This window comes from Athene noctua, chromosome 7 (genome assembly GCF_965140245.1).
Source record: "Athene noctua chromosome 7, bAthNoc1.hap1.1, whole genome shotgun sequence".
NCBI lineage: Eukaryota > Metazoa > Chordata > Aves > Strigiformes > Strigidae > Athene > Athene noctua.
This window is the reverse complement of record NC_134043.1, coordinates 6,088,481-6,101,765: the sequence shown is the minus strand read 5'-3', so window position 1 is coordinate 6,101,765 and position 13,285 is coordinate 6,088,481. Positions and strand designations below refer to the sequence as shown.

The window sequence follows — 13,285 nt, the reverse complement described above, 5'->3', positions numbered from 1 at the left end:
TCATACTGAATGGAATCAATTTTATTTAAGGTTATGCTTCCATCACCCTATAAAGCAAAAAATCTGATGTTATTTTTCTACTTGATTCCTCTTACGGAAATTGAGAGCAAATACTCTTTAGTTTACCAATTGATTAGGAGTATTTTCATAAAATCTCACCTTCACTCAATTCAATGTAATGCTTATTGATTTAATTCTTAAAGATTTATTTTTAAGTAATTGATCACTTATTAGAGAAAAATCATACACTTCTGTACCTTTTAATTTCATGAATGCAGGAAGCTGTTTTACCACATAGGCAAAACATATGATACAAACATAAAGCAGGACTACGTTAAGAGTTGTAAGAAAAAAAAATCTGATAGAAGAAAACTGCCTAAACAAGACACTCAGAAAAGACAGTATAGAAAGAACAATGCTTCACCTTTTCCAATGGTTTTACTTTTAAAATGTTTCTTGGGGAAAAATGCTAACTGAAGCTTATCGTTTCATTGAAACTTACTGTAACAACAGCAGCACAGCAAGCAACCTACACGGTGCTTTTATGAAATTTACATCAAAGAAAAATTACAGTTTCATAAAGAGTCCAAAAACCCATTTCATTAATCATTTGACATTGCTGAGAGAGGAATGGACTATTCTTTTGGTTTGGTTTGGTTCCCGCCCCCCCTTCATTTTAGTACTAAAAACTATCTGGAAATTATAACAAAATTGAATTTAAAGCCAGCTAAACCAGATCAAACAAGAGACACATAATCCTCTTTTCCAAACATACATATCTACTGATACAACAGAGTTCACACAGGTTAGAAAAGGTTGACAGTAATTTTTAATTAAATCTATACTAAGCTAAGTGTTTTGGAGTTCATCTAACTTTTATTATACCAAATTCTGAATTCAATGTAAACATGAAATATAAATACCTTTCAATAACATTTTTTTTTCTCTATGCCTATTACCATCTAAAAGATTTTAAGTGTAATACATCAGCACAACTTATTTTCAAGTATGTTCCAAGAGAAACTAGGAAGAAGGGTATGAAAATACATAATTTATATTGACTTTCTATCTGAATAATGGAGCTCTGTAGCATACTTTTAGTTCAATCAATACAAATTAAAAGTGAATGAAACATTTAGTCTTTGGAAAGTAACAACATACATACCAGAACAGCAAAAAGCAAGCTAAATGAAAACAAGATATATGGAAAGTGAAGAAACTCTGAAGAAGAAAAACATAAACATACTAAAACCCTCAATAAATGAAGATAAAATAAGCAGAAATAAGGGGGAAAGGGAAACTAAGATAAAGACACTGAAAAAATAAAAGAATGGCTCAATTCAAACAATTTATTTCTATATATTTATTCCATAACTCATTATATTTCTTTGATAATTCATTAGTTCCCTCTGACAAACACACTGATTCTGATATGCCATAAAAAAACCCTCAAAACACACATTACTGTATTTTCAGCATTCATATTCCCAAGAGACTGCTGATGGACACTCAAGTAAATATTTTTATAGTATTTTGAAAAAGTGGTGCACACTAACTTGAGACATTATTGTTGTATAGTAGTGAAATCATAAAACCACAGAATGGTTTGGGTTGGAAGGGGCCTCAAAGATGATATAGTCCCAAACCCCCTGCCATGGGCAGGGCCACCTTCCACTAGCCCAGGTTGCCCAAAGCCCCGTCCAACCTGGCCTTGAACCCTTCCAGGGAGGGGGCAGCCACAGCTTCTCTGGGAAACCTGTGCCAGGGCCTCACCCCCCTCACAGGGAAGAATTTATTCTTTACATCTAACCTAACTCTACCCTCTTTCAGTTTAAAACCATTACCCTTCATCCTATCCCTACACTCCCTGATCAAGAGTCCCTCTCCAGCTTTCCTGTAGCCCCCTTTAAGTCCTGGGAGGCCGCTCTAAGTTCTCCCTGGAGCCTTTTCTTCTCCAGGCTGAACCCCCCAACTCTCTCAGCCTGTCCTCACAGGGGGGTGCTCCAGCCCCCTGAGCATCTTCGTGGCCTCCTCTGGACCTGCTCAAACAGGTCACTGACCCCTGAGGAACATCACTCATCACTGCTCTCCACTCAGACATTGAGCCATTGACTGCAACTCCCCGCGTGTGACCACCCAGCCAATTCCTTATCCCCTGAGTGGTCCACCCATCCAATCCATGTCTCTCCAATTTAGAGACAAGGATGTTGTGTGGGACAGTGTCACATGCTTTGCACAAATCCAGATAGATGGTAGCAGTTGCTCTTCCTTCATCCACACCACTGCAACCCAGTTGTAGAAAGCCACAAAATTTGTCAGGCATCATTTGCCCTTAGTGAAGCCATGTTGGCTGTCACCAATCACCTCTTTATTTTCCATGTGCCCTGGAATAGTTTTCTGGGAGGATCCACTCCATGATCTTGCTGGGCACAGAGGTGAGACTGTCTGGACTGTAGTTCCCTGGGTCTTCCTTTTAAAAAATGGGAGTTATGTTTCCCCTTTCCCAGTCAGCAGGAACTTCACTGGACTGCCACGACTTCTCAAGTGGCTGAGCCACTTCATCTGCCAGTTCCCTCAGGACCCACAGATGCATCTCATCACATCCCATGGACTTGTGCACCTTCAGGTTCCTTAGATGGTCTTGACCCTGATCTTCCCCTACAGTGGGTGGTTCTTCATTCTCCCAGTCCCTGCCTTTGCCTTCTGTGACTTGGGTGGTGTGGCTGGAGCACTTGCCAGTGCAGATTGAGGCAAAGAAGTTGTTAAGAATCTCAGCCTTCTCCATATCCTGGGTAATCACATCTCCTGCTTCCTTCTGGAGAGGGCCCACATTTTCCCTAATCTTCCTTGATTCACTGGCATATCTACAGAAGCTTTTCTTGTTGCACTTGTTATCCCTGGCCAGATTTAATTCTGTCAGAGCTTTGGCTCTCCTAACCTGATCCCTGGCTGCTTGGCCAGTTTCTCTGTATTCCTCCCAGGCTGTCTGTCCTTGCTTTCACCCTCTGTAGGCTTCCTTTTTGTGTTTGAGCTTGTGCAGGAGCTCCTTGTCCATCCCTGCAGGTCTCCTGGCGTTCTTACCTGACCTCCTCTTTGATGGGATCCATCACCCCTGAGCTTGGAGGAGTTGATCCTTGAATATCAACCAGCTTTCTTGGGCCCCTCTTCCCTCCAGAGCTTTATTCCATGGTAGTCTGCCAAGCAGATCCCTAAAGAGGCCAAAATCAGCTCTCCTGAACTCCAGGGTAGTGAGCTTGTTGCACACCCTCCTTGCTGCCCTAAGGATCCTGAACTCCACCATTTCAAGGTCCCTGCAGTCAAGCCTGTCCTTGTGCTTCATATTCCCCACAAGCACCTCCTTGTTGGTGAGAGCAAGGTCCAGCATAGAACTTCTCCTCATTGAATCCTTTATCACTTGGAGAAGGAAGTTATCATCAACAGTCCTGCTGTATTCTCTCTCCCTCCAACAGATATCAGGGTGGTTGAAGTCTCCCATGAGGACCAGGGCTTGTGAATGTGAGGCTGCTCCTGTCTGTCTGTGGAGGACCTCATCCACTTGACCTTTCTGGTCAGGTGACCTGTAGCAGAGTCCCACTATAACGTCTCTTATCCCTGCCCTGCCTTTAATCCTGACCCATAAGCTCTTGGTTGGCTCCTCATCCATCCCCAGGCAGAGCTCCATGCCTTCCAGCTGGCCATTGACATAGAGGATGACCCCCACTCCTTGTCTCCCCTGCTTGTCCTTCTGAAAGAGCCTGTATCCTTCCATTCCAACACTCCAGCCGTAGGAGCCATCCCACCACTTCTCCGTGATGCCAATAAGATCGTACATTTGACTGTATATAGGAAAGTGCTATTTTAGATTTAAAAAATTGTAACTAAGGGCAAGGTAATAATTTTCCACTGAGGATTTTTTTTTTTTTCCCTCCTGGAAAAAGGATGATTACTTACTGCTCTAATATAATACGCACCTACTCCCAATTCAAGGCATTTTAAATCACTATGTCTCTTCTAAGAATTACTTTATACCACCTGGTATTATTGAAGAAGTAGTTTGGCATTTGGGGGACTGTTTATCTTCAAGATCACTTTGAACTCCATTCGTAATAGTATTACATGAAAGCCTTTTTCTTTATTTTCTACTCATTTAAGATCTCATGCACAGAGGCGTTAATGGTATGGACATTTTCAGGCTAACAGATTCACAAATGAAACCAAAATTGTGCTCGCTTTACTAAAATATTATTCACAGTCAACAACTAAAGTATGAGAGGATCTGTCCTTCAGAGTACTTATCATGTCTTTCAAATGAGGTAAACTGAAAGGGACCGAGATCATTAGTGACTATAAAACCATGTGTCCTATTTAATATAGAATAATTGTGTTGCAGCTTTGCTGGCATTAGGATAGTATCTTTATGGTTTATAAAGAAAGGTATAATTTTTCTTTAGATCAGCTGATATCACTGGTCTCAGATCATATATTTAATATTACATTCTTAGAGAAAATCTGTAAAAATCAATTTGTAACTTCAGATTCTTACCAACATCAGTAAACATTAAGCAGAAATATCTCATGGGCTTAAGAAAAACTGAGAAACTAGTCTCACATTTCTGCACAAGTGAGTATATTTCGCCTTTTTTTTTCTTAGCTTCCAAATATTGACACTTTCTATTTGTTTTAATTTAGTTATTTTCAAGCTTTCCTACACCAAGTTACTAATACTGTCTTAAATGTTTTTAATTCTTTCCTTTCTGTAATTCAGTAATAATGCATTTTTTGAATTACTGGAAATGTCCATAATAAAACAAATCAGATTGATCAAAATTCAATGAGAATAACACAGTGCCATAAAGCAAGAAGTTTTAACAATAATAAACCAGATATTTAAAACCACAGTAATATGCCAGTGAAACATGATTTGAGAGTCTACTATAGGCGTAGTTCAGTAATGTCTGAACATACCTTCCTGATCTCATACTGTAGTAGTAACTATTTACATATGATAGTAACGATTACAGAGACACAAAGACTCAATTTGGAGATCATTCTGGTAATTATAACAACAGTTATTCCAGACTGATGAATTTAAACCACTTTCTCAATGAATTAAAAAAATAGCTCGAAGGCAAGATGTGGTTTTCATCAGCATTTGTGAAAAGCACTTTAATAGAACATCTGTGATATAAAACTAAATTTTATTTATTCATTGTTTTGCAAAGGAAAATATTTCTTTTTATTACATTCAATAGTTATTTTGACCATAAGTAAATTATGGGCTTCATTACTACTGTAACGAAGATCTAAAAATGTTGTGCATATTAGCTCAAACATTGTCCAAGCAGAAAGATTTGAATTTTCCTTTTCTGAAATATGGACCATTAACTGCCAATTACTAAATTAGTTCAGGTGACTAGCAATAGGAAACTTGGGCTTTTATTTCTAGCTTACTGTTTCAGATTTTTTTCATGTGAATCACCTGAGAAAATGCTGAGTATCTGGAATAAATCAAGAATATCTTCATCATGGCATCTACTGAATCATGAAATACCCAAATAAGTGATAGATGGTTTGGGAGATATTCCTACTCAGAACTGATAAGAGACTATCAAAGAATAAAAATAATAAAGAATAAAAATATCAGAGAGTCAAACTGAAACTTTGAAAACCTAGACAACCAAATCAATGTGACTTTTAATTCCCTAGAGGGCAGGTAAAGAAGTGAAGACAGTTTATATTGTATATACATGTTTGTATTTTACACGCTATACTGCACTTGAAAAAAGACACCCCAGCACAGTTTCTAAATTATGCTTCACTACATATCAAAAGTGAATAAGGAGGGGAATGAATTCCCCTCTCCTGCTCCAGTTTATGCTGGCTTTCTTGATTAGTGACATGAACAGGCTTCCTGATGTCAAAAAACAAGTACTAGAATGCCATAGGTGAAAAAACCTCATAGCTTAAATTGTGAAACGCTAACAGGCAGCAGATAATTGACTATGTGTGTGCGATGGACATTCAGAATTAGACTTCTGGACCCTCAAGTAATACATTGATCAATACCATGTTGTCAGATTGATCCATTTCCTCAAAATACAGAAATTCTCCATATTCCAGACATATATACACACACACACATATATATGCTCTGCATTTTAAATATACATTAAAATCTGTATAAAACTTCAAACAACTTAAAAATTATTTGGTATTAGTATTCTTCGAAAGTCTTATTAGCAATGAACTAATATTGCAATACCCCTTCAACCTCCATTAAGAATAGTGACAGCCTTAATAAATTCTTCAGATTATCAACCCCACATTTGGATAATCCAAGCCTATATTTCTTATTTTAAAAAAGGAAATAGCCTCTCCCTAAATGGACATAACAGCTATTAACATCTGGAATACTGAAAATACACTGAATTTCAACTTACCGGTACTAACACAATTTTCTCCATCCTTACTGAGTTTCCAGCCTTCATAACATGAGCACTTGACAGTATTTTTATGCTGTTCACATACTTGACTACACTTAAGGTGCTTGGTACAGTAATCCATAATCTCACAAGTTTTGTTGTCTATAGTAAGACTGAATCCTGCAGGGCAGGAGCACACAATTCTTCCTCCAGGAACCACAGAACATTGATGGCTACATCCACCATTGTTAAGTGAACATTCATCTGAAATAACATGGGGAAAAAAAAAAACAAAACACATTAAGGGCTGCAGGGCTGGCAGTTATATTGTGTGCTCTTAAAGTCACCAGGCCAACTAAAATACATGAAAGGCTTCTAAGAAGCATGAAGTGAATTTTACATTTGCTAAACAGTTTTCTATATTTCATTTTAAAATTATCTAATTTGTAAGTATTCAGCATGGTAGCTTTACTGCAACCTTTCAAGATTTTAGCATGGCAAATGTACAACGTATGTGTGTTTTCAAACTTTCATGCATATTAATAATTAAGGAGTGTCCATACAGAGTCAGTCCAGAGACCATTATACCTCAACCATCTTCAACCAAAAGCTGCTGCAGAGAAGTAAGCATACTTTGATGATTTGCATAGCTCTCCTAAATGAACTGAAGGCGATTTGTGAAACATTTAAAGCATCTGAATTAAAAGCATGTTAATTGTGTCTGAAAAATTCTGTGACCTCTGGAGCAAAAAAGCATAGAACTACTTCTTACCTCATGGTACTACTGATATCCAGGGAATCAATGGGAGGGTCAAACTGGTCCATTGTTGAGCTGGAAATTAGGCTTCACTGGGGTTTTTTAAACCTATTTGTGTCTTTTAGTTATTTTGAGTCTAACAAGTCTCTGAAAGCTTTGCTCACTTGTTATAAGATGCATTAAAAAAAAAATTTTCTACAGAAGAATTATTTCCTTCCCAATTAAGAAAAAAAAAAACCACAAGAAACCAAACCTTTCTAAGAGTCCTTTGTTCAGACTTGAACTTTGGTTTTTTGTGGCTTTTTTTTTTTTTTAATCATGATAAAAAAGAATCAACTTCCTTAATGCATCTAACATGGAAATGTGTTGCCCAGCATCCCATATTTGTCCTTCCATTTATGCTTAGGTACATTTTTAAACTAAACAATTAACAACTGCTGAAATAGCTGTTGACTAATAACACTCCATCTAAAAGTTGCAACAACTGTTAAAACCCAAGTTTGGCTCTATACAGTATCCAACAGTGTATGGGTGTCATAATGAGCTATGACTATTAGGAAGATAATTGTCCAACCACAGAAATAGCATAAAGATAATAGAAATGACCTTATGCTATAATTTCTTTCAACTGGAGTCTAGACAGCATGCGATTCATACGTAGCTCTTAGATGATTTAGATCTACAACATAACCTTAATATATTCCAAAATAACACTGAATTTAAGATCCCTCTTACAGTACAGTCTGCAGACCAGCAGAGCAGGACAAGTGTAAAGATCTCTTTGCCATACCCTGCAGAAGCTGTTGCCCTGCCGGGGAACTCTGCCTCCTACACTACGAGCTGCACGTAGCCCAGTGCAGGATCTCAGAGTAAAGATCGACCCTAGAGGGTGAAAATGCTTGCAAACATCTCCAAATGCTTTGTAACAGAATGCTGGAGATTGTAAAACTTTATGCAAAGTAAGGTCAGTGCAGAGAGGCAAATTATTGATATGATAAAAAGGAATTATAAAGTTACCTAAATTGTTCCTACAAACCATGTTTCACTTCTTATCCCTAAACCATCACTACAGTACAATACTACTGCTGTAGTACTGCAAGTTCTTTTAAAATCTATTAATTTTATCTTGTGTTTTATAATATTTCAGCTAGGTTATCTGATATACTTCTGTCAGATTTATTAAAATTAGTTTTGCATTTTTTTACTGGATACAGAATACAATTTTGCCGAGATAACCCACATTGCCATGAAACCCTTCCAATGCCACCATCACGGAGATATCTTAACTCTTTTTAGTCATCCTAATGCATTTCTTCATGAAGTCCTACACAGCTACTGACAGGATTCTACCAACTCAAAGCTTTTCTAGTTAGAGAGAACTGCAAATTAGCTGAAATCCTTTCATATATACCAGAACCTTTTAAACTGTTTACCTCTAGGAGTATTTTAAGGGGTTAGGAAATGAAAGACTTACCTAAGGAACTATGTTTTCCCTTATTTGAAGAAAACTAAAACTTCAAACACAAATCCACTATGATTTAAATTAAGTAAAAAGCCTGACATAGGCTACTGTGATAAAATTTCAGCAAGATTAACATGAAAACTGTTGTTTGTTTGTTTTTTTTTCCAACAGAAAGGATTGTGACAGACAATATGAAGAATAATCAGGAAAATGTGTCTAAAAGAAGTACCACAAAGATCGCCTTCATCAGATCCATCAGGACAATCTCTTCTCCCATTGCAGAGCTTCTCAGGCTGTAGGCAGATGGAGGTATCATTAGCACAAGGGTATTTTGGTGGTCCACACATATAGCCCTCGCAATTATCCTCATCAGACTGATCCTCACAATCAATATCGCCATCACACAGCCACGCTTTGCTAATGCATCTCCCTTGGAGAAAAGAGACAATAAACACAGGAAATCAGACTGGAAGTAAACTTCAGAAAAAGCTTTCAGTAACATTACAGATTTGTTTTTTTTAATTATGCTTTTCTATTAACAGTACTTTCCTCTTAGATTAACAGAAAGAAACCAGCTCAAACTTGTACTCTGAAGCATCATCCACATCAGTGTTGACAGTCTATTTTTCCAGACAACATCAATCCTAATCATATCTGTACTGAACAAAACTGCATACAGCAGGACACATCCTCATAATATGTTAAATATTCCAAATTTTATATATATATATATTTTAATTTCAGTGTTTCTTCATCTCTCTTCCTTTATCTTCTACTGCAAGAGCCATAGAAGCTCCATAGGAGCAATGTTTCGATATATGGACTTTCCATTTGCCTGTATTTGAGAAGCAAAGATCTTTCAAAGAAATATACACAATACATTCCCAGATTATGACAGATAAATGATCAGCTTTGAGACAAAACAATTACAGCAGATGGAATTTCTTACATGATTTCAGTTTTATCAAACCAGGGTTCAGATCTTTTCCTTCACTCCTTAAATGGGGAAAAAATTTCCACTTTTGTGTTGACCATCACTGTTTAGAGATGTAAGACAGTCACTTGATTGAGAAAGGGGTTTTGATCTTTAGAAAACATACAGATATTAAATTAAAGCCAGGGATAGGAGAAAAATAACCAAAATTGTGAATGCTACTACTTACAGGGGGGGGTGTGGGGTGTGTGCACTCCTGTTCCAAACCATTTTTCAGCTCTCAAGCATAACCTTTTTTACTTGCTAGCTATAACCAGCAGGGGCTAGTTGTAAATTTTGTTAACACCTGGACTGAACAGAAGTGTCATGTCCTTTATTCTTTAATTGATAAAGAGACAACAGGTAGAACCATGGGTTAGGAAGATGATCTCGCACTGTGTTTCTGCCTATAAACTATTTAGGTAGAGAAAATCAGGCTGGAATGTGAAAAAAGATCCTGGCAATGTCTGGATCCTTTGCTGGTGGATGCCCAGGGACTGACTGGTGATGAACTGACATGACTTTCTGCCCAACTTTCCCAGTTTAGCAGCAATCTTCCCAGTAGGAAATTAACTGATTATGACTTTGTGGGGGAAGCACATGAGTGACTGTGTGAAATAATCAACTAGGGTAAAACTCTAATATTGTTGTTTCTTTAATACACCTCAATGTTAAATCTTCTATAGGCTTTGACTCTGTATTGACCATGATACGGTTCAATATGAAACCACCTCACAAGAGATTCCATACTGCCGACCACACAACGTAGCAACTGTCCCTCACTGCAGCTCTACTGTCTGCCATAATGCAGCATCAGATTTCAATTTCCTTTACAGGAAGTATTTATTTAAGATTAGCGTAATGCTTTTTTGTTTGATATCTTAGTCTTGTTTCAATGGGAAGGGTGCTGATGACCTCACAGAACGACAACAGGATAAAATACAGTGAAACAAGAAAAATGAGAAAGATACATTTCTGCCACACTCAAGGAAAATGTAAGACTTTTCATTTTTGGTGAAGAAAAGCAACAAGTGAAGCTTCAGGATCATACTACAGTGAGTGCAATTTCAAACAACAGAACATAATTTTACCAGTGGAAAAAAAAAAAATCACCTGGAAAACTCGAACAGGGAGTGGTTTCAATTAAAATTCACCATTTTATACACTGGTAAAATTTCCAAATATCCTACACTGAAATGACAGAATTGCACAGACACAAGGAAACAAGGTTGTATGCGTGAGATGTACGAAGTTTATAATTATGTGCAATCACAAGTCTTTCAAAGAGGTATCCATATTCTTTATTATCTTGAAATGATCATTGATTTTATATATTATTATAACAGCAGTAGAATGAAAGCTAATAGAAAATACTAATATCAAGCAAACTAACCAGATCCCAAAGTAAATTGGCATTGCTTCTAGCAGAGCTCCTAATCTGTTTTTTAATCTTTTATACATACAAATGTTTACAGAGCAAATCAGTTTTCCTGCCTTTCTCTTACCTTAATGAAGATATGTTTTATAACAGAAGATTCATCTTCCACTATGATAGCTATGACATGTTCTTAAGTAGAATATACTTTCAAATAATTAATCTTTGTCAAAATTCTAAAGAGATGAACTTAGTGAAGTATTATCACTGTCTTTAAATCATTACTTAAAATTCACTAAAGCATTTTTGCTTTATTGCCCCTTATTGAAACTTATATTTTTGGTTTCCAGGAAACTTTTTAGTTAAATTCTATCATAAATTAATTGCCTCAATGGATATATCTGTTATTTTCCATAGCGCTGTTGCGTAACACGGAAGAAATATGTGTAAAGCAGTGAATCAGAAATTGTGAAGCAACAAGTATGTGGGAAAGCCTGATCCAAGTTCTTCTCCAACATTTTTTAGTTCCTACAATTATTAGCAAGTACAAGAAATTAACTTTTTATACACTGTTCATTCTTTGTTGGGATGCTGAGCCCACAGAGTTTTTTGATTGATTATATATTCAACTACAGAAAAATTACTTTGGTGGAATGTTAATTGCATCCAGTTTCCTCTTATTTTTTACGGCCTAAAGCTGTAATGCCTTCCTAACCTATAGAATGGACTCAATCTCATTTCCATCAAAATGAAATAACATTCTAATCTGACACATCTAACAAAATAATGTGGTGGTCAATGATCTTGTTTGTCTTGGAGAACACACCCAAGACATACTCTGAACTACACTGTTTCGAGAACATTTCTGGTATTTAAAATCTTTTAGTAGAAAGCAGATGTTTATAAATGTCTCCTGGATGAGATAAAAGAAAAAAAATTCAGGGCCCAAAGAGGACAGCTGTCACCACAGAAAACAATGACCCCATGAACTGAGGATAAAATGGTACTGGAACAATAGATACGATTTTCTAGATTACTTGCTGTGGTGGCTTCTTTTTATTTAATGTCAACTGAACCTACCCCTCCAGTCAGGAATTTAATCATTCTGAGCCACCATTATGTTCAAAACGGTTATTAAAGTAGTCGTACAAGATGTGCAGCTCTAAAGATCTAAAAGTGAGGGAAGAAACAGAGCAGGCAGGAAACAAGTGGAAACAACACTGGTAAACCCACCTTATGACCAATACCCTTCCCACCTTAGCTTTGAATTCCTCCATGCGTCCCATTCTTACGCTCTTACTAAATCTTCCCTTTCCACCCTCCTCTCATGCCATAACTCTCCACAGTAACCTTTTCCTCCTCAAGCCTCACAGAATCCGTAGGGCAGCCCTACCAATTTTTCATCATCTTCTCAAAGACTTTTCCTTCCCAGCCTTTCTCAGTATCAACATCTCTCCATTCCTCTCTACGTGTCGCATGCTGGCATCTTGACTCTTACACTCCCTATCCAGACAGTACTATTGCTGTTGCTCTCAAAAAGAAATCCTCCTTCTTCCCTCATCCTTTTTTTTCTTTCAAGTATATTATTAACATGTGAGAAAAGTATAAAATAATATCCCACGGGGTAGCATTAAAAATGGTGATAGAAAATTAACTGCTTCCTGAAAGAAATATAAGAAATATAAGAAGCAGTAAGTGTGACAAATACAGTTCAGATCTACTGCTTACTAAACTGAAGTATTCATGGTTCTTTTGCATTTGTCTTCACAGAAGTACTGATTATGATCATTAGAGTAATTAGATGACTTTCAAAGTGCGATTGCACAGATTCTGCTCTGGGTCCAGTACTACTAACTGCAAAGCAGGGAGATGGAATAAAAAAGAAAAAAGATTTATGTAGTACATAAAACTGAGTTGAAGTATGTGCCCATAATAATTTTTGGAGGACAGAATAAGAATTTAAAATAGGAGGTTGGATCTTAATCTAGTCTAATTTAAAAGAAGTCTAATTTAGAAGCAGAAAATAACTGGCTAGAAGCAGCCAAACAGTAGTCAAACAGGTAGTTACTGCATCTCATATTCTACCACTGCACAAACTCTAGTATATTTTTCATCACACTTCACCACAAACAACTGTGTGATGTTCTTGAAAAAATAAGAAACATCATTCTGAAATCTGTCAACTCAAGCGCCCTGAAGCATTCTGGCTGACTTTGGATACCGTAGTCCAAGAACTACACAGGTTGGACAGCTCTGGTGAGACTAACAAAAATATGAAAGGTTTAATTTTTTTTTT

General features: G+C 37.0%; 1 protein-coding gene across 1 annotated transcript in view; it reads right to left on the bottom strand.

Annotated features, from left to right (window-relative positions):
- LRP1B (LDL receptor related protein 1B) overlaps positions 1–13,285 on the bottom strand; it is a 370,405-nt gene that overhangs the window by 241,562 nt on the left and 115,558 nt on the right. The window contains exons 19-20 of the mRNA XM_074910092.1: positions 8,871–9,071; positions 6,441–6,686 (exon numbers count right to left, since the gene is read on the bottom strand). Coding sequence (XP_074766193.1) covers positions 6,441–6,686; positions 8,871–9,071 — 447 coding nt within the window. The remainder of the gene's footprint in view (positions 1–6,440; positions 6,687–8,870; positions 9,072–13,285) is intronic.